The sequence below is a fragment of the Phodopus roborovskii genome, unplaced genomic scaffold, assembly GCF_943737965.1.
Source record: "Phodopus roborovskii unplaced genomic scaffold, PHOROB, whole genome shotgun sequence".
In the NCBI taxonomy this organism is placed as follows: Eukaryota; Metazoa; Chordata; class Mammalia; order Rodentia; family Cricetidae; genus Phodopus; species Phodopus roborovskii.
Genome location: NW_026126413.1, coordinates 13,094,506 through 13,116,482, shown reverse-complemented (window position 1 = coordinate 13,116,482; position 21,977 = coordinate 13,094,506). Strand labels below are relative to the sequence as shown.

The 21,977-nt window shown below is 43.6% G+C and overlaps 1 protein-coding gene across 1 annotated transcript; it reads right to left on the bottom strand.

Moving 5' to 3' along the window:
* Positions 1 to 19,996, bottom strand: Ccdc125 (coiled-coil domain containing 125). The gene is made up of 11 exons (XM_051182853.1): positions 19,707 to 19,996; positions 18,073 to 18,131; positions 16,409 to 16,495; positions 14,883 to 14,960; positions 14,027 to 14,112; positions 12,755 to 12,837; positions 8,768 to 8,883; positions 6,785 to 6,892; positions 5,492 to 5,663; positions 2,185 to 2,315; positions 1 to 966 (listed from the first exon to the last, which is right to left on the bottom strand). Exons 1-11 carry the CDS (start codon positions 19,990 to 19,992, stop codon positions 652 to 654), a joined length of 1,521 nt encoding a protein of 506 aa, XP_051038810.1. The 5' UTR covers positions 19,993 to 19,996; the 3' UTR covers positions 1 to 651.
* Between the last annotated feature and the right edge of the window lie 1,981 nt (positions 19,997 to 21,977).

Here is a 21,977-nt window from a genome sequence, read left to right as displayed (position 1 = left end):
TATGGAAAAGTATTTTATAAATAAAATGCCCACACAATGCATTTCTTATACAATACTTATATAATACATTTCTTATTGAACATGTGTTAAAGGTTTGATTACTTAAGCTGCATCCTAAAATTAAAGAGGGGGATGTGTTCAAAACACATACATTGTTAATCCATGTATTCAGATATCACGACGAACGTAATACTTTGTAAATCACCGTGTTAACACATTTTAAAAACATCTAGAAAGCATACAGCTTCTTAATATTATCAACATTGGCAATAGTCTTACTGTAATCTAGTCAAATTCATAGCAGTCTTTTTGTCTAAGGCTCCCAAATGCTAGGATTTAGAAGTATGATCCTCTTGTGTTCTTTCTCAAAGTCTTTGCAATGCTGAACATCAAACCCAAGGCCTTTTTTGTTTTGTTTTGATTTTTCAAGACATGGTTCCTTTGGGTAGCCCTTGTCCTGGAACAGGCTCTGTAGACAAGGCTGTTCTCAAAGTCGGAGATCTACTGTCTGTCTCTGCTTTCCAAGTGCTGGGATTAAATGTGTGTACCACCATGTGCTAAACCCAAGGCCTATGCACACTGACCAAGTGTCCTCCTCTGAGACACATTTCCAACTCCAAAATCTGATTTTTAGCAGCTCTAATTCTGATTTCATCTGGTTTGTTTTTGAAGTATAGTCGATGGCAAAGAACAGGATCTTTTAAGAGTTCTGCAGTCTGAATCTCCCTGGGGATGCTGGACTGAACAAACGCAACCCACGGGATCAGAAACATGGACATTTGAGTGTGTTGGGTCATGCAAAACACAGTGTTCTGAAGCTTCCTGCCAGGTGCTTATGGATGGGGAATTCTGGTCCCTGGGGATTTTGTCTTTAGTCTTTGCTGCGGTGTCTTTATCTTCCAGGGCCCGAGCAAGCATGTAACTGACCTTTCTTTGATGAGCCAATGCTTCTTCTTTGTCATTCAACTGTAAACAGAAGTTAGGGATGTGTAAGTCAGGGTATATGCAGGAAAGGGAGTGTTGCATCTTATCAAGATACTGCATCCTAAATTTTAAAGTTCTCATAATTTAGAATAATCTTGAATCAAATGCTGGGGGATTTAAGTGACATTTTTAAGTTTATATGTGTGCATGAAAATTATGTGTGGGTGTTGGAGAGCAACTTGTAGGAGTCAATTCTTCCTTCTACCATGCAGGTCCTGGGATCAAATTCAATTTGTCTGGCTTGGCAGTAGGCTCCTTTACCCACTGAGCCATCTCAATGGCTGGAATTGTGCTTTGTTTTTTTATTTTAAATTTTTAGGTGTATATATGTATATGTGCCATGTGTGTGTAGATACCTGAGGAGCCAGAAGAGGGTGTCAGATCTTCCAAAACTGGATTACAGGTTTACATTACACTCAATGTCAGTGGAGCCAAACTGAGTCATCTCTCCAGCCCCATGATTCTCTTGGGTGGGGTGGGGGTGGAGAACAGGAATGAGATGGCTTATCAAGTAGGGTACTCAATATGCAGGTTTGCCAAACTCAGTCCTATCCTCAGAACTCACAGAAAGACGGAAGGAGAAAGTTGATCTACATAGTTGTCTTCTGACCAACACATTTGCCATGGTATGTTGTGCTCACACATACATCATACATATGTACAACAATAATAAAACTTCCTTTAAAAAACCCAACGAGTTAGTGTGACTTCTCTTTAACCCTGTAAGTAAGCTAGATACGGAGATGATTGTATATGTGTATGTAATTGAAACATGCCCTGACTTCTGAAAGAACATTTAAAGCTGTATCTAAAATTGTTTCCATCTATTTATATGCAAATAAATGCATCAGCAGAGTTAAGTGTGATGGCTCTGTAGCTATTTGTGGAAGGGTACCAGGACTGATGGCAGGTTGTATTGGTGATTTAAGGATATTGTGCCTGGAACACTGAAATGCCCTGAGCTGCATGTAAACAGGCAGTTGAACTGGCTAGAATGAGTCACTGCCCCCCTCTTCAGATGTGGGACTTTAAACCTGCACAGAAGTGATCAGCAGGGAGCTGGGCAGAGTTGGCAGGGATGATGGGGAGTGGTGCCCAGTGAAGAAAATTGTTCAAGAAGCAAGCAAGGCCTAGAGTAGGAGGCCATGGATGAGCTGAACCACAGCCCTAGCAAAAAGCAAGTGGCAGCCCAGCACTAACCAAGTCTATTAGCATCTTGACGACTTCTTGTGTCTTGTCTTGGTCTTCAGCCTTCTTGGAACTGTTTTCTGAAGGGAGTATCCCCAGCAGCCTCTGCCCTAAGGTCTTCTTTGTCCTTCGTGATGCATATCCTAAAATTCAGTGGGAGAATCCAGCTGAGAAAAATATACTCACTGACATTACCTGCATGTGAGCCAAGGCTAAGAAATTCCTAAAACAATCTAAAGGTCATTCTCACAAAACCACAAGGTTGCACAGCATGATGGCGGGATGTAGGTTCCAGGTGTGGGTGGGGACTTGGAGGGGGTGGCATGCTGCTGGAAACTCGGTGCTCAAGCTCTAGGTCATCACAATCTCCTGGAAGCAGAAATCCAGGTCTGTGTGAGATTTCCCAATTTTAAATGCCAGCCACTAACCACACTATTTGGAAACACTGCACAGGTCTGACAAGTGCAGGCCACAGACGCCTTGCCCATGCAAACAGCTTAGAGTCAGAAAGGCCTGCACAAACTCCTCACTCAGCCTCGCAACCAAAGTTTCAGATGAGTTTTCTGAGCTTCATCCTGTCCTCAGAATTGGGAGAACCTTCCTATTTGCCATTGTCATTTCTTAAGATGACAAAATATCCATAAAGTTTATCATATTTAACATTTTCATTGTATACCACAAGCTGGGAGAGTCGTTACTTAATGACACAGTTCCTCTTTAAGAAGGTAATTCTGAAGCTCCGTGGTGGTTAGATAACTTACTGCTGTACTAGACTCAATTAAAACGGGTAGGTTTTGTGGCTCGTTTATCATCATAGAAACATAATTGTGAAAACACTTAGCACAGAATTAGCATACAAAGTGGTTTTCTATATCTTGATGCATCACAAAGACAAAATCTGTAGAAAAAGCCAGGTGTGGAACACACGCTTGTAATCCCAGCCCTTGGGAGGCAGATGGATACACGTGTGCCCTGGCAAGCGTATGGAGGTCAGAGGACAACTTTTGGGGATCAGTTCTCTCTTTCCACTATGTATGGATCCCAGGGCTGAAACTCAAGCCTAGGCTGGATTGAGTTTCTGATCCTCCTGCCTCTACCTCCTAAATGCTGGGATTTCTGACACAAGTCTTCATGCTCAGCTAAATGCCACTTTCTTTGTTGTTTTTGATACAAGGTCTCACTAGGTGTTGGAAATCTCAGCTCAGCCTCACTCCTCATTCCAGACTCCACCCCTCACAAAGCACACCAAGGGTCAGCTCCTCCCCTCGATCTGGTCAAGACCACATCTACAGGGGATTTAAGACCTGGCCCATTCCTAAGAGTCACCCAGAGTATGGTGCTTTGCTTTGCTGTTTATTAAATCAGGATTTATTAATTCGGTTTGATTCGGCTTATTGCATCACCAGAGGAATCCAATTACTGGAGATCCAATACTTAGCAGGTGACTCCGATGAGCCTACAACTCCTGTGTAGACCATGCTGGCCTGGAACTCAGAGAGATCCACCTGCCTCCTTGGTGCTGGGTTTAAAGGTGTGCATCACCATGCCCAGCTAAATGCTCTATGCTCATTGTTACTTTCCTTTGTTTGAGAGTCTTGATTTAGGACCTCCAGTTAGTTGTTTGCCTCGGTTTCTGAGTGCTGGGATTATAAGCATGCACCACCATTCCCAACTAATCAGAGTTCATGTATTAATTATGTCTCTTCCCACTTAGCATAATCTTGTGTTCTAGAAACAGCACTGAAGAGCTGGCTGGGCTGTGAACTCATTACAACCACCTGTACCTACCGACTCGAGCAACCTCTTCTGGTCTTCCTAGGCTGCTGTGGACTATTAGGTTACCTATGTAAAGATGTGTTGTGTTAGTTTAATTTGCCTGCCTAAGGCACCTGATCGGTCTAATAAAAAGCTAAATGGCCAATAGCTGGGCAGGAGATATAGGCAGACCTTCCAGGCAGAGAGAGTAAGTAGGAGGAAGAAAGAAAAGAGATGCCAAGAGACGCCAGGGGCTGTCAGCCAGACACATAGGAAGCAGGAAAGTAGTACATACAGAATGAAAATTATAAAGCTCTGAGGCAAAACACAGATGAATAGAAACAGGTTAAGCTTATTTAAAAGAATTAGTGGGACAAGCCTAAGCTAAGGCCGAGCATTCAAAATTAATAATAAATCTCCTGTCGTTATTTGGGAGCTAGTTGGCAGCCCAAAGGAAATTCTGACTACACTCAGCACCTGCATGCTTGTCTGCACACACATGCACACACCATCACAAGAACTGTTAGAAAGAGCTTATTCTGTTTATGGTTTTATTAACTTTGAAGCTCATTTGCATATGCAATTGCCAATGTCTTAGGATTTCTGCCTCAGCCCCCTGCATCGTAGCAATACAGGTATGTTCCACCATGTCTGGTGCTTCCCAGGTACTTATTTACAACAAAACAAAAATCATTGTGTGTTCATGTGTGTGTGTACATGATGTATGTGTGAGCATATGTGTCAGCCATGGCCTGCTGTGGAGACAGAGGACACCTCTGCGTAGTCAGCTTTCTCCCTCCTGTAGAGGAAAAGTTAGTGAATCATTGTATCTAGGGTACACATCAGAATGAAATAATTGTTTTCACTGTACCTAGGGTAAACTTCAGAATGAATAGTTGTTTTCTAGAAGTACTTAGGCCTTGGAGAAATCATTGTGGGAAACAGTGATTGTTTGCTGTTATCTACACAGTTGTTTTCTGGAGATGTTTTATAGCCTTTACATGAATTTGGTCACAAGATGGTCCTGGCACATCTGGATGTCTTGAATTATTGGGTACTGCACACAGTACACAATAAGAACCAAGGCTGCTGGGGTGTGATGTTTTCCTTCAGAGAGCATGTAGATTAGGTCAGGGGCTTTGATATGAGGGACTTGTTTTATCCCCCCAAAATACCTTTTGGGTAACAATCAACAAATACCCCATTTGCACAGCTATTTGGGGTTCAGTTCATAGAAACTGCCCCTCCCTGCTGCCAGCGAGCCTAAGATTCATCTTGGAGTGACTCTCTTTGACCAACCCTTGAAATACAGAATACCCAACAAACACCCTCCACTTTTGGGTTCAGGGATGAAACGCAAGTTGTTAGGCTTGGCAGCAAGTTCTTCTGCTGCTGAGCCCATCTCTTTATCCCCAACACTTGCTAAATTTAAAATGAATGCTAAGTAGGTGGAAAGTTTCAATCATACCTTTCCTGACTTTATTGACTTTGATTAGATCCCAAAGCCACTACAACCCCCACTCTCCCTGGTTACCATCCTCTTTCGGGCGTTGCCCCTGGTTACCATCCTCTTTCGGGCGTTGCCTGTCTACCCGTGTGGCTGCTTTTCTACACATATCCACGTGCGCCAGTCTCAGTGTCTGCTCGTGTTTCCTCATTAGTTGTTGCTCAAAGGCGATTCTGAATGCATCTGCCATTATGTGAGCCTCTTCCTTACTTTTCTGCAGAATTTCCAACTGAAAGAGATTGAGGATTGGGGATTGAGGGGTGAAATTGGAATCGTGTTAATATATGAATCGCTGTATTCCTAGCCTCTTCCATTTAGTTTGCTTAAGTCAGCACTCGCCCATTGTTCAGCACTCTGGCCTGGGTTCAGCAGTCTGCCTCACCTGGCAGCTCTCTACCCATCCGGCTCTTGAAGCTCACTACCCTGGCTTGGCCCTGTGTGTCCTGCCCAAATCCTGGAAGAAGAGCATGGCTGAAAAGAAGGAAACCACCCAAGGCTACATTCCAGTTCCTCCCCTAGCTGAACTAAGTCTGCTCTATGTGATTATATGCTTTCTTAAGGGCTAGCGAATGTTTGGCTGTTAGCCTTCCTTTAAGTTCCATATCTTTAAAAAAGGCAAAACAGTGGGAGGGCATAGTGGCACATGACTTTAATCCCAGCACTGGGGAGGCAGAGGCAGGCAGATCTCTGAGTTCAAGGCCAGCCTGGTCTACACAGCGAGTTCCAGGACAGCCAGGGCTACACAGAGAAACCCTGTCTCAGTACAAAACAAAGAGTGAAACAGTTTCAGAAGTATATCAGATCACAAATTTGGTTTATAAACATTCATAATTAAAGTCCAATTATAAGGGCAACTATCGGCTGATTAATGCCTGGCCTTTTGTGGCTATTTTCTCAAGACAGTTACCATCCTGTTAACACATGAGAGGACTGGGGCCTGTTCAGCCCTAAGCCACCCAGAAGCAAATGATGGCACTAAGGTGCACAGCTGGTCAGGTACATGCATCCTTCCATTTCAGATAAGTTCCATGTTCATCTCTCCACTCCCTGTGTTAATTCCACACCCTTTCCCTCTGTCAACTGTGATTTGAGGGCCGTGTATAAATGAGAAAATATGAACTTAAGAAATATTAACTACATACCTAGTCAAACAACTTTACCTGGCTTCAGATTTCATGCAATGTACTATGTGTGTTTTGGAACCAGGTAAACAGAATCTAGTGTACAAGTTAATGCTATCACACAAAACCAAGCATAGGTTCCACAGCCTAAGATGAAGTTCGTTATTGCAAATACTGCCATTTATCCTACTGCTAATAAAGGGACTGAATCAAGGCATCTGATAAATACCTCTTGTCTGAGCTGAAGAACCAGTTTCCGAGTGGATGCTGCCATTTTGGCACAAACACAGGGGCTCCCTCCAGGCCCGAGACACAGGCAGGCTCCGAGGACTGCAAGCTTGAAACCCAAAGGCATTACCTTTTACCAAGTGTCACACCGTCTCAGCCACATACAAACACCACCCCACAGCCATGCACATGCTAGTCAAGCCTCTGATCAGAGAACGTAGAAAGTGTGTGTGTGTACACATATGCAATATGTTATGCATGACGTATGTATAACATTTCTAAAGGAAATTTGAGGTGAGGAATTCATGATCTGAGTGGGAATGACCACAAGTGAGACATCATTACTTGCAACAAAAACTTCAAAGAATTTACATTCCTTTCTCCCCTGCCTCAAAATCTTTAATCCTGGTATTCATCTCCAATAGCTTTGGATATGGAGCAAGAATTTAGCCTAGCCAAGCTGTTAGGACTAACACCCAGAGTGAGTGCTTCCCACGATAGGTGTGGCCTTACAGCCAGCATTTCCCTGTGTCCATCTCCTCCAACAAGACTGCTCAGCATGAACACTGAGTTTTATTTTACCCTGGGGGAAGCGATCATTGTTCCACTCCTAAAAAACATTATTCTGCGGGGCTGGCTCAGTGGTTAAGAGCACTGGCTGCTCTTCCAGAGGTCCTGAGTTAAATTCTCAGCACCCACATGGTGGCTCACAGCCATCTCTAGTGGGATCTGATTCCCTCTTCTCACATAAAGGTGTACATGCAGATAGAGCACTCATATATAAAATTAATAAATCATGCACTATAATTTAGAATATTTGTCGGGCAATGACTGTAGTGAAGTTACTTGTAGCCTGACCCCTTGAAACTTGACTGAGGCGAATATGAAGAAATAGGATCCCCCGGTTGATCACTGTAACTCAAAGAAAAGCAAGAACATCCCTTTTGCTTTTAACCCATTATAGCAGCTAGGCACACTTACTAATTTCACAGGGGTAGTTTACATAGCATTAAACCATGCATTTTGAACTTTCATAAGGAACTTACTGTAAAATTATCTAACTAGCGGTGTGGCGGGGAAAATTACCCCCTCATTCCTGTCTCACCTCATGTGTGATGTAGTGTGATTGTGAGGATTAAATGAGTCAGTCTCGGATGGCGACTCTTGGGAGGGACAGTGCAATGCTTGTTCTTGGTGACAGATGCTTTCTTTTTTTCTGTGTGGAAGGCATGCTTCTTAGAAATGCTAATGTCCCTTGTCCCTCACGAGCTAAACTTCCACACTGTAAGCCACAGACAACCCATCAGCAGATCTTTGTTCTGAACCTGGGTAAGCCACAGGTTCCCTTTTACCATGGGGAAATAACTCTTACCCAGCCTTAGTCCCATGACACCCCGTTGCATCCCTTCAGTGAGGGTAATGTGTGAGAGCCAGTACCACCCAGCAGGGAGGCATGGCTGACTCAGGCATGGCAGCAGCAGCTGGCCAGCAGCAACCTGGGCAGTCCTACCTGTAAGGATTCAGGCATTACGCTGGCCTGCCCCTGGCACCTGGCAGAATGCTCTCAGGCAGTACCCTGGTCAGCCCAGGTGCAAAGGACCCCTTTAAAAGAAAGACCTCGATCTCTTTCCAGCTGCTCCCCTGGGGCAGACAGGACTTTTCCTGTCTCCCTCCTCTCTCTTCCTCTCCCCTTCCCTTCCCCTCCCCTCCCTCCTCTCTCTCTCTCTTTCTCTCCCCCCCCCCCATTCCATCTCCTCCCCTCTCTAATAAAACTTCTCACTAAGCTCTGTCTGCCTGGCATGTTCATCGCCCCCCACCTCGGTCACCCTCGCCTGCCATGGAATCCGCCACTGTATCCTAACACTAAGGACCTCGCATACCATAGTCTGCGTAGCTAAGTATGTTGCTGTCGTCCTAGAGCCAGCAGCAGGGAACAGGAAAGCAGAAGATACCCTCCCATCTGGCTTTCACATTGCACACGTACCTCGAGACCTGATACCTCTGTAAAGCCACTGCCCTCCTGCCCAATGTCTTCCTGAGCCATCTTCTGCTGTTTGATATCAAGCATGGCGAGGGCCTCCAAATACCGCTGGTTCAGAACTAGGAAGGGCCACAACGACACTGTTAGTTCCCAGGCCAACTGCAGCCTCTCTGTGGCGTTACACCAAAGCCATGCACTCGTTTCTTCTAAGCGACACATACAGCAGACATTATCTGCTGTCCCACCATCCAGAAAACTTGTCTGATGAAATGGGTAGCATGGCAGAGAAGAGAAATATAATTGCTACTTCTAGTGGGGAAACCTCTTAACTTTGCTACCCAGGCCTGCTGTTTGCTTAGGGAAGTTTGTAGACTTGTTGTTTTTCTCGAGACATGAGCTGCTTATAGGTGCTGGGAATTGAACATGGGTCCTCTAGAAGAGGAGCCAGTGCTCTCAAGCGCTGATCCGTGTCTCCAGCCCCCTCCCTCTCTGTCTTTTTTTAAGTGAACATGTAAGGTAAGTTATTCAGTGACTCTGAAGAATCTATGGGAATATTTCTGGAAATATGCACTCTGACACCCATGGGTCTGGAAGAGGTGAGACGTCATCAGTGGACCGGAGCCAGGATGCCTCCTGGTCTGGTTTGTATTCTCATTGGATGCTCTAAAACCAAGGGAATTGGCAGAAAAAACAAGGTACAGGTTGGTAAGGGAACAGTGAATTGTTTCAGCTGTTATCCAGGTCATTCTGTTCCAGGTAACATGTGAAGTTATGTTTGTCCAGCAGGCAGGAAAAGCACCTTTAAAGTAAATCACTAAGTAAAAATAACTCGTCTTTTCTATGTATTCTACTTCAGACAATGAGATTAGGTAGTGAGATCTCCCATACTATATTCATGTCAGTTAACCAAAGTCCATCAGATTTTTTTTTTTCTATTAAGAGTTTTTTCAATCCAAAAAAAAAAAAAAAAAAAAAAAAAAAAAAGGGTTTTCAAGCCAGGTACATTGACACACTACTTTAGTCCCAGCACTCAGGAGGCAGAGGCAGATGGATCTCTGTGTAAGTGCAAGGCCAGCCTAGTCTACACAGAGAGCTCCAGGACAGCCAGGGCTACACAGAGAAACCCTGTCTCAAAGCAGTAACAGCTACAAAGAGTTTTCATAAGAGGCTGGGCAGGGCTGTGATTTTGAGGCCAGTCTGATCAGTGAGTGCTTTGACAGCCAGGGTAACCTAGTAGGACCCTGTCTCAAGAAACAAGAGTTTTCATAGGAGGCTCTGGCCACATCAAAGAAAGGGAGAGCCTGTTGTCTAGTGAAGAACAGAAAACAGGAGCTTCCTCTCGAGGTTCAGTGAGGGTCAAAGAAGGCAATGAGGGCTTGTGACTCTGGAAGCTTCTGCCCTAAACTAACCTAACAGGTAACAGCTGCATACTCAGACACACCTGTGTCCAGATCTCCTCTGGGGCCACATGAGCACCAAGAGTCTCTAAGCCACGAGATCTGATCAGAGCTTGTTTTGTTCCCTTCCAACCATCACTTAGCTTCTGCTGAGGACACCAATTAGCATCTTTTCTTATAAATCTATAAGGACAGGGCTGGAGAGATGGCTCAGCAGGTTAGAGCACTAACTGCTCTTCCAGAGGACCCAGGTTCAATTCCCAGCACCCACATGGCAGCTCAACTGTCTGTAACTCCAAGATCTGATACCACCTGTAGGCAAAACACCAATGCACATAAAATAAAAACTTTTAAAATCTAATTTGTAAGAAAAATCAGTGCTACCATGATTCTACCATTGTTCACCATAAGGTGGTTCATAAGGTGGTTCATCATATGAGGGATATGCAATATACATATCCCACACATGAAAGTCCACATATCCTACACTAATGTGGTTCTTCATTATGTAAGGGCATACATATGTGACATACAGATTTTACACATGGGAACACACACACAGCTGCCTTAGCCTCATGTTCTACTGTCATTCTATTTTGCTTTTTGGAGAGTGTTTCTTACTCTAGCCTTGACTGGCTTAGAATTCACTGTGGAGCCCAGACTGTCCTCAAACTCATGGCAATCCTTCTGTCTCAGCTTCCCAAATGGTGGGCTTACAGGTTGTATTACCACCTTGCCGAGCCCTTTATATAGAAACTGGCTCAGGACAGCTTACCTGAACAAGGAGGAGCTAATGGCCACTAGACTGATAGCTGGGAAGCCAACAGGGGTCTGACTCGGACCCCCCTGAATATGGGTCTCAGCCAGAAGGTCTGAGCAGTCTAAGAGACCTCAGACAGTGGAGCCAGGATGTATCCCTGGTGCACAAAAGGACTTTGCAAACATATCCCCCATGGAGGGATAACTGCCTTATTCTAGAGAGATAGGAGAGAAGCCCTAGTCCCTACTTCACAGGACCTGTCAGATCTACATGACCCCAACTGGATGGCATTCCCCTACATATTGTATTGTGGTGGGGGGTTGGGAGGGGAGGGTGTTTAGAGTGCATGGGAGAGGGTAGAGAGGGCAAAAGGGAGGGAAGGAGGGAGGGAGGGCTTGGGGGGAGGGAGGGAGGGAGGGAGAGGGAACTGGGATCGACATGTAAAATAATAAAAAAAAAAAAAAAAAAAAACGCTTTGACTCCAAAATTTAAGTTGAAGAACAAGTTACTGGGGAAAAGTATTTCTATTTTTGTTTCCACAGAAAATGAAAAGATGTGGATTCCTTCCAGACTAATGTGGTTTGATCACACCAGACCGCCTGAAACAGAGTACAAGCTGATCCTACATTCCAAACAGCTGGACAAAACAGCCCTACAGACTACAGCTAGGATATCTGAATCTTCTTCGAATCCCCCAAGACAGCGCCCCTTACCAGCAGGAAGTAGTTTGGAAAGAACGACGCCCAAATTGCCAAATATTGTGTATAAATGTTTGTTTTCATTTAATTGGACTTTGTTATATAAAATTAAATAAAAAATACTCTATATGCATAAAAAAAAAAAAAGAAACTGGCTCAGAAGGGATACAGTTCTGAACAGTCTTTTTTTTTTTTTTTTTTAAGATTTATTTATTATGTATGTAGTGTGTACTGTCTGCATTTATCCCTTCAGGCCAGAAGAGGGCACCAGATCCTATTACAGATGGTTGTGAGCCATCATGTGGTTGCTGAGAATTGAACTCAGGACCTCTGGAATACCAGCTGGTGTTCTTAACCACTGAGCCATCTCTCCAGCCCCAAAACTGAACAGTCTTTACTTCAGAATATATATTGTGGCAGTGGTTGAGTGACAGTAGGTACTGTGACAGTACCTACACAGTATGTCAACAGCACTAAATTATATAGTTTTCAAAAATTTCAGACATGTATATAATGTAGTGTGATCATATCCAGCTCCCACCCCCTTCATCAACACTTCCCAATTGTTTGTTTGTTTATTTGTTTGTTTTAGTTTTTGTTTTTTGAGACAGGGTGTCTCTGTGTAACTTTACAGCCTGTCCTGGAACTAGCTCTGTAGACCCGGCTGGTCTGGAACTTACAGACATCCGCCTGGCTCTGGCTCCCAAGTGCTGGTATTAAGGCATGCACCACCAACGCCCGGCCCAATTGTTTATTTTTAAGGGATTAATTTTATGTTGTATGGATTTCATCTTGATAACCTTCTTTAAGAACTCTTTTTAAAAAATCTAAATGATACATTTCTTTATTTTCCCTAAATTATATCACTTCAAAATACTAGTACTTTATATTGACAAGAGTGTTCTTGCTACAGTGTATTCTATGTTTGCTGTCTTTAAACATATTTTATTGTTCCGATTATTATTTCCAAGGCAAGGTTTCTCTGCATAGCCCTGGCTGTCCTGGAACTCACTCTGTAGACCAGGCTGGCCTGGAACTCAGAGATCCATCTGTCTCTGCCTCCGCTGGGATGAGAGATATGAGCCACCACCTTGGGCCAATGCATTTTAAAGAATCATTAAAATGCTTTACTCACCAGCATTTTCAGACTTAAGAATTTTAATTTCTTCTGTTTTCACCTTCAGATTCTCTCTGAGGACTGCATTGTCACAGTTTAGTCTAGGAAAAAAAAAAAAAACCAAATAATTTAATACCTCTTTGAGGAGCAAAAAAAAATTATTTCTATAATTTATTAAATTCTACTAATTGGTGGGAGGTACAAAAATGCACATATTGGGGTCAAAGGACAACTTGTGGGAGTGAGGTCTCTTTTACTCTGTGGGTCTTGGGATCAAACTCAAGGCGTTGGCCTTGGTGACAAGTGTTTTTATCTATTCAGCCATCTAACCACCCTTCGATTTATATTTAGTTGAGAAATAAGCAGACCCAGAATTCACATTCTCATTTACATTAATATAATTTTAATTCAACTTAATAGTCATTTGGACACTGATTCTGTGCTTAGGCCATCTCATGTAAACCTTGGATATTGGTCGATACTTGTCACTGTAGGTCCATGGATTATAACTACTGAACTAAGCTGATGAGGATGCGGACGACAGGAAGCTGTACATGGGGGAGGGCATATGAGAAATCGCTATAGCCCCCTGCTCAAGATTGCTTAATTCTTTAAAAAAAAGAGTCAAATCTAAAGTCCTTCACTGGGGGATAACTCACTCTGTAGCCCAAGCTGGCCTCAAACTCACAGAGATCCACCTGCCTCTGCCTCCTGAGGGCTGGGATTGAAGGTGTGCACCACCGCTGTCCAGCTTGAACTATACATCTTTAAATGGTCAAGATGGTAAATTTTATGTTAGCGTTCACATAATTAAAAAAAAAATAGAAAGGACAAAGGCTGGCAATACAGTGGTGGAGGATGTTTCTACCCTACGGGAATGCATGATGCCCTGGATTTGACTTCCAGCACCACAGAAAACAAACAACAAAGAAAGCATCAGGACAGGAGTGAATAAACATGGAATTCATTACAAAATCTCCTTAAGTATCAGGAGCTTAACAGGAGAAGTAAATCTAGTTAAAACAGAAACTCAGGGACTGAGAGCACAGAACGATCTTGCAAAGGACCCAAGTTCAGTTCCCAGCACCCACATCGGGCAGCTGGACTTACAAGTAGTGCTAACTTGATGGGAGAGGTCATTCTGTAAATATGTTTCTCATACTGGTTAATAATAAAGCACTGCTGGCCAATAGGAAAGGAAGATAGGAGGGACTAGGAGACAAGGAGGAAGAGGAAGTAGTAAGGAGGAGTCAAGATGGAGAGTCTGGAGAGAGCCATAATTATACAAACCTGTCATACTTTTGGATCCAAGATTCTTCTGTATTTTTAAATCTATCCTGATCAAATTCCATTTCCCACTGCAAGGCATTTATTTCCTACAGAAAGAAAAATAGCACCTTCAAATAAAAAAGTAAACAAACAAAAAAGAACATTTCATGGAAAATTACCAGTATGAATCATTTTAAGACACTGAATGGGTGAAAGGCATTTACTCATAGAGCAATTAAAAGAGTTAAAAAGGCCACTCAGAAGAGTCTATGGCACTTGAAAATAGGGGCTTTTTAAACTGTCTGAGCTCAAAATTTGGTTGTACTGAGCCCACATTTCTCAGAGCCCACCTATGCACATGTAGTCCTGGGAGTCTTAGCCCAAATGGCCGAATCAAGAGAGAATGCAATTGACATAAGAAAGGGACATCTACAATGATCCTAACTCCTCCATCTACAATGATCCTAACTCCTCCATCTACAATGATCCCAACTCCATCTACAATGATCCTAACTCCATCTACAATGATCCCAACTCCATCTACAATGATCCTAACTCCATCTACAATGATCCTAACTCCATCTACAATGATCCTAACTCCACATACGGTGAAGTGCTCAGAAACAGGCTGTCCCTACCTGGGACAGAGGATGAAGAAGAAAAATGGGAAATACTAAGCTGGCACACCTTTTGCAGCCACAAAAGAGAAAGAGGCCATACTTTACCCCTGTGACAATCTGTTCTACAATGCAAGTGTTCAAAGGGAAAACCACCAGAGACTGAAGAACTTGCTGGAGACTTAGCTCAATGACACACCTAAGGAAATGATGTCTAAATATTTTCAGATTAGCATGTCAATGTTAGCAACTGCAAATACCTTCTCCAACGATCTCTTTTGTTCTATGGTTTTTTGTAGCACTGTCTGTGTGTGACTTGTGGCTTTGTCAAGCACTGCCTAAGAAAAAAATAAAAAATAGCATCAGTACAATTTAGTTTTAAACATTCCTATCTGCATGATATATGCAAGTTACACCTATCTATATATGCATATTTTTTAAACATCTATTTCTTTTCAATACATGTACTTCTATGTCAGTGTGTCTATGTGTAGATGTGTGCATGTGTGTGCTGGTGCTTGAGGAGGCTTCTTTGGAGGGGGTGTCAGAACTCCTGGAGCTGGACTTATAGGCAGTTGTGAGCTGCCTGGCATGGGTGCTACAAAGCAAACTTGGGCCCTACGCAAAAGCAGTATTGCTGCTGACTGCTGAGCCATCTCTCCAGCCCCACATTTTAATTTAAGATAACAGGATATTTGCAGGATGAGACAGTCACATCAACAATTCTGTTGTGAAGACTGAGAGTTTAAAATTCAGAAGATCTTTGTTTAGCTCTCCCTTCCTCCCAAATGTGATTGAATGAATGCAGTTTCTTGGCAGGGAAATACGCAGTGTTATTCACCATATTCAGAAAGAAATAAGTCAGATATACACCAGCTGGTGGGTGATGGATAAATAAAACATGTATGGCTACACAACAGACTACTAGCAATAAAAGGAAGAAAGTATTGCCAGGTAGCACACCTTTAATCCCAACACTTGGAAGGCAGAGGCAGATGGATCTCTGAGTTTGAGGCCAGCCTGATCTACTGAGCAGTTACAGGACAGCCAGGGTATTACACAGAGAAACCCTGTCTCAATAAACTATTACATGCGTGAACCTCAAAAGCATGTTAACGAAAAGAGTACAGAAACAAATTGATTGATCACAGAAAAGGTGAAAAGACAAACCCATTAAAAAGTGTGTGGGTGGTTCATTTTTTTTTAAAGTTTTTTTTTTAAGATGTATTTATATATTCTGTGTACAGTGTTCTGCCTACATGTCAGATCTCAATTTAGATGGTTGTGAGCCACCATGTGGGTACTGGGAATTGAACTCAGGGCCTCTGGAAAAGCAGCCAGTGCTCCTAATCTCTGACCCATCTCTCCAGCCCCTTGACAAGAACCAGTTTTTAAATACTGGAAATGCTCTAAAATTAGATCCTCGTGATAGCTGTGTAATGCAGAGGTTAGTAATCATTACCTGTATACTTAAAAATAAAGAAATTATGCCATTAAAATATATGTATCTCAAAAACCTGGCAATATTAAACATTGATACTTTTACAAGGTAAAAACATCACTAATTATGTTGGTTGTTGGTGGTTTATGTGTGTGTTTTAAGATTTATTTATCATGTATACAGTGCTGTGTGTATGTACCTCTACAGGCCAGAAGAGGGCACCATAGGACATGGCCCAGTTTGGTCTTGAACTCTATACCCTCCTGCCTCCTGAGTACAGGGATTATAAATCTACTTATTGCTGGAAGGTGTTAAGTGATGAAAACTTCAGAAATTAATTCTCACCATGCTCTGAAGGATCTTCAATGCTTCCTCTTTCCCTTCAAGTTGTCTTTGAGATGCTTCAAGTTCAGTTTTTAAAATCTCTACTTCCTGAGGACAGAAATACAATAAGCCTTCCTGTTTGCAGGGCATGTAATCCCTGTCCACATTTCCCCTTAAACCAGGATGAGTTCCTACTGACGGTGCAGCGAACCCAGAGGCTCACTATCAAGCTCCAGTCTGAAGGGACAGCAGCCCACTCCAGCATGTGGCTGTGGCAAGCCTTGCCCTTCTCCCTGTCCCCCCTCTGCCTTGCTAAAAACCGTTAGATTACATTTGTAAAGCTGGCCACCAAGGTCTGTTCCCGTATTTGGCCACTTCCTCCTCCTGAGGCTGACTACCAAGGCCCAGCTATCAAAGTATTGAAGTCCAGAAGCCCCCTTTGGTTCACCTAATTAACATGTCCAATTAAAACTAAACACCTCATCCTAACACGGGGTTCCCCTTTACCGCTATACTTTTTGCTGTATGTCACACCTGTCTCCTTCTATCCAGAGGCAGTCCTTTGTCCCTGAGGGGATAAATACCCCTTTCCCTCCTCCCTCATCCTCCAGAGGCAGTCCTTTGTCCCTGAGGGGATAAATACCCCTTTCCCTCCTCCCTCATCCTCTAGCTCCTCTAGCACCGAATCCAAGCCCATTCTAACACAGACCTCCCCTTTTTCTCCTCTTAAAAATCAAACCAGCCAGCCAGGAAGTGATGGAACATGCCTTTAATCCCAGCACTCAGGAGGCAGAGGTAGGCTGGATTCTGTGAGTTCAAGGCCAGCCTGGTCTACAGAGCAAGTTCCAGGACAGCCAGGGCTACACAGAGAAACACTGTCTCAAAAAACCAAAACCAACAAACAAAAAAATGACATCTGCCAGGTCATCTGCTGCTGTTTTCTGCCTGAGTCAGAAAGCAGTCATTTAACTTTTCTTCTCCAATTAATAAAGGACCTCTGTGAAAACAGGTGTTTGGATGTGCCTAATCTAGGGTGCAGAAGGGAGCCCCGCTGCTCAGAGGTCCCCTTCAGAGTTGAAACAAAACCTCTTGCTTTTACCCGTGTAGGCACTTGGCTAATCATAAGAAAAAGAAAAATCTCAGTGTTGTTTTATTTTACAAAAGGTCTCAAAATAGCTGTTCTCAGCTGGGCGTGGCGCTGCATGCCTTTAATCCCAGCACTCGGGAGACAGAAATATGGCATCTAAAGGGGGCAATGCCAACTTTTCCCAGTAGTTTTGATAGGTTTAGAGAAGCCGGATGGAGAAGTGGTAGGCATGCTTCCATGAGAGGACTTTTCTTTTTTAAGACAAGAATCAGGGCCAGCATGAAGACTCAGCAGGTTAAGGAGCTTGCGCCAGAGTTCAATCCCTGGTACCCACAGGATGGAACGAGAGAATCAACTCCAGCAAGTCCATATGTATGCTGTGGCACAGGCACCCACCCATACATACATACATATATACAGAGAGAGAGAGAATAGAGACGGGGAGAGAAATAAGATAGACAGAGAGAGAGAGAGAAAGAGAGAGAGAGAGAAACAGAGGAGGCCTGATGAAAAGTAGGAGCTCAAGAGATGAAGGGGAGAATAGGGAGGGGGAGGAGCAGATGGGTGCAATGCTCACTTGGTATCATGCAGGACATACCTCTAAAGTTTCATGAAGATGTTGCCTTAATTGTTCATTTGACAATTCAGAGTTAGAATCTATTGAATGAGAAATGGAATAGTTTCTTTAGTTAAATACTGGGCATTTAGCTGTGCATGGTGGCCTTAAATCCTAGTAATTGGGAGGCAGAAGCAGGTGGATCTCTGAGTTTGAAGCCAGCCTGGTTTACACAGTGCGTTCCAGGACAGCCAGGGCTATGTAGAGAGACCCTGTCTCAAATGTCCCACCCCTCTGCAAAATACAGGGCATCTATTTATAAACTATATATATAGCCTCTAAATAGCAAAATGAAAAAATTATAATAAGGTAACTTGAGAGATGGCTCAATAGTTAAGAGCACTGAGTTCAGGGCTGGAGAGATGGCTCAGAGATTAAGAGCACTATTCTTCCAGAGGTCATGAGTTCAATTCCCAGCAACCACTGGTGGCTCACAACCATCTCTAGTGGGATCTGATGCCCTCTCCTAACATAAAGATGTACACACAGACAGAACATTCAATACATTAAATAATCAAACAAGCAAATCATTTAAAAAATGAACCCTAAAGTATCCAGAAACTAAAAGATATGTTATTCTTTAACATAAATGTGTAGAAAAACGTTAATGTTCTAGTTGAGTAAATGGATTTTAATGTTTAGCTTCAGTAACAATAATAATACCTATGAACTAAACTTTAATTTTTTCCCCCAAAGACAGACCAACTAGAGGTCTCTGTAGCTTTAATTACATATTTTGTTCATTATTATTTATAGTGGAATATTAAAAGGCCCCTTGCACCTGACATTTACTCTGGAGTGATGACCACTTAGGCCTTGAAATAATCTCTCGTAAATAATCAGAGATTGTTACTGAGATTTATGGGGTTGGTCTTTCTTGGGAATTTCAGAACCTTAGCATAACCTCAGCCATAAGACATTTCTGGCAAGCCTGGAATTATGATTGCTTGCTTGGGTCATGGCTCCTTAAGACAACTCCTAGCTCGGGTAAGAGATTTTGGTATGCAGGAATGGACTTGCTAACAGGCCTTTTGTGTATCAATAAAAAGAGCTTCTAGGCGGTCAGTTAGTTCATGGAGCCCGATTTCCCAGCTGCTTTTGCTAAAGCTTTACACATCCTGCAGTGTCTCCCTCTCTCCCCCACTGACCGGAGTAACTTAGAACACAGACAAGTATTTTCACAACCTAGACTTGTACTTGGCACCTAGTGGGCTCAATACCTGTTTGCTAACTGGGGTGGGAGGGTGAGGGCGGGGTATAAAGCTGCATAACAGAGATGGGACTGGAGGTAAGTAGCTACCAGAGTACGACATTAAGCAGACTACCTTCTGTGCTCATCACTTGCTGAGGTGACTCAGCAAGTAGAGACACCTGCTACCCTGATCCTGCATCCCTGGGACTCACCGTGGAAAGGAAGAACAGGCTTCAAGCTGAGGCATGCATACCTTGGCCTGTGCTTGCACCAACCCCCATAAATGAATCAACTTAATCTAAATAATCTTCAAGATGAAACTCTACTGCGGTTACCGGTTTCCACGTGCTGGGAGAGTGACAGCACGGATACTATCCACAAAGAAGGAGGGAGAGAGAGAGAGAGAGAGCCCCAGAGTTCTTACCAGCACTGCTCTGCCGTCTGTAGCTGGGCGCTCTGCATCCCTGCGCGCACATATCCCGCAAGCCCTTGTTCCTGGAATACTGAAAAATGGTTTCACTTCTTTCTTCCCCATTTCTTGGACATGGAGGAGGGCTCAGGTTCTTTCCAGCTGACCTTTTCTTAGATGTGCTCGAACACGAAACTTCGGGTCTTCTTCCGAGGCCGTACCCCAGGTCACCGTCCGTCAGGTCATCCTCTGTTTCACAGGTATCTTCAGTTTCACTCGGTGACCTCGTCACTTTGCTCATTAGCCAAATGCTGTTTTTAATCATAAGGGAAAACAGGCTGTCCGTAGTTATGAGTAGCAGTAACTAAAAAGCAGCAGATGCAACACTCCCTCCTCTGTTCCCCCCCCAGACTACATGAAAACATTTATGTCAAAGAGATGCCTATATGTTCATGTTCATTGTCACTAACAGATGCCAAGCTATAAATAAAGAAAATGTGTGTGCACTCACAGTCAGAAATATTATTGTGTTTAAAAAAGAAAAGGAAAGAAAAGAAAAAGGGGTTGGAGAGATGGCTCAGAGGTTAAGAACACTGGCTGCTCTTCCAGAGGACCTAAGTTCAATTCCCAGCAACCACACAGTGGCTCATAACCATCTATAATGAGATCTGGTGCCCTCTTCTGGCTTACAGGCAGAACACTGTATACATAATAAATAAATTTATACATAACAAATAAGTAAATAAATCTTAAATAAAAAAAAGAAGAAGAAAAAAGAAATATAGGGCTGGGCAGTGGTGGTGCACGCCTTTAACCCCAGCACTCAGGAAGCAAATGCAGGTGGATGTCTGTGAGTTCTAGGACAGCCAGGGCTGCACAGAGAAACCCTGTTTCAAAAACCAAAGAACAACAGCAAAGAAGAAAGATGGGCTGGGCCTGAAGAGATGGCTCAGCAGTTAGGAGCTCTTGATGCTTTTACAGAGAACCAGAGTTCAATTCCCAGCACCCACACCAGGTAGCCGCAACCGCCTGTGACTCCAGCCGCAGGGATCTTCTACTCTCTTTGACCTCCAAGGGTACCTGCACACATGTAGTATACATGCAGAAAAAACAGGCACACACATACACATAAATATAAATAAATTTTAAAATTAAAATGAAAACCTAACACACAAATGCCCTTTGCAATCCTCGTTAGAAGGATTTAACGCCTCAGGTCTTTTTTCCACAGGAAAGGGTCCCAGCTCTTACTCCAAAGACTGAGGCGAATTGTGGGAAGGCAGGGAAGTGTGAAGGCAACGCCTGTTGATCAGGGTAGATGTGGTGGTTTGGAAGAAAATGGCCCCCAAAGGGGGTGGCACTATTAGGAGGTGTGGCCTTGTTGGAGGAAGTGTGTCATTGTAGGGGCGGGCTCTGAGGTCTCTTTCTCAAGCTGCACTCAGTGTGACAGTCAGTCGGCTTCCTGTTGCCTGCAATTGCAGCACTCTCTGCTCCGGCACCGCGTCCGCCTGCATGCCGCCATGCTCCCCTTCGTGATCACAGTGGACCGAACCCGTGAAACCGTAAGCGAGTCACCCCAATTAAACGTTTCCTTTACAAGAGTGGCTGTGGCCATGGTGTCTCTTCACAGCAATAGAAACCCTAACTAAAACAGTATAGTAGAGCAATTACTGAGGTTACAGAAGACTTTAAAATTCATGCTTATAATATGTTTATACAGGTCTGAGAGTGGTACAAAATTCAGACAAGCGTGAAGGAGACTTCCCATGACAAACGCTGTTCCGGAAGGACCCTGCCCGAGCTTTTGTCCCCGCTCTATTCCTTACTTCAGGGTTATGGGAACCCTTGGCTCTCTGTGGCTCAGGGATGGTGAACAGGGAGAGGAAGGTGTCCCTCTCCATACCCTCCCTTTCTTTTCTCAAATTGCAATGTTCAAAATCTCCCGCTATAGTGTAACTCGAGTAAAAACCAAAGCCTTGCGGTGGCCAAAGGCCCTGCATTCTATCCATCTCTCTTCACCCCCACGCTGGCCTGCCCAGGCTCTCTGCTGCTCTGGTGTGGACCAGACATTCTTGCACCCCAGGCTCTGTGCTTCTTGGACAACTGCACACCTGACTCCTCTGCCACTTTGGGTCATAACTTCAGTGCCTGTCACTTCTCAGTGACCTTTCTTGGTAGATTGTTTAAATCGCAAGTGTGGAGGCAGGAGATACTGCTCACGGGTAGAACACTTGCCTAACACGCACACGGCGAAGGAAATAAATAAATAAAATTGCAAATTCATTC

Excerpts from the sequence above, each read along its gene's own strand:
- Ccdc125 (XM_051182853.1), bottom strand. The coding sequence starts at position 19,992 with ATGAGCAAAGTGACGAGGTCACCGAGTGAAACTGAAGATACCTGTGAA. Across the intron at positions 18,132-19,706 it reads CAGACGGCAGAGCAGTGCTG|ATTCTAACTCTGAATTGTCA; the intron begins GTAAGAACTCTG and ends CTCATTCAATAG. Across the intron at positions 14,961-16,408 it reads TGAAGATCCTTCAGAGCATG|GCAGTGCTTGACAAAGCCAC; the intron begins GTGAGAATTAAT and ends TTTTTTTCTTAG.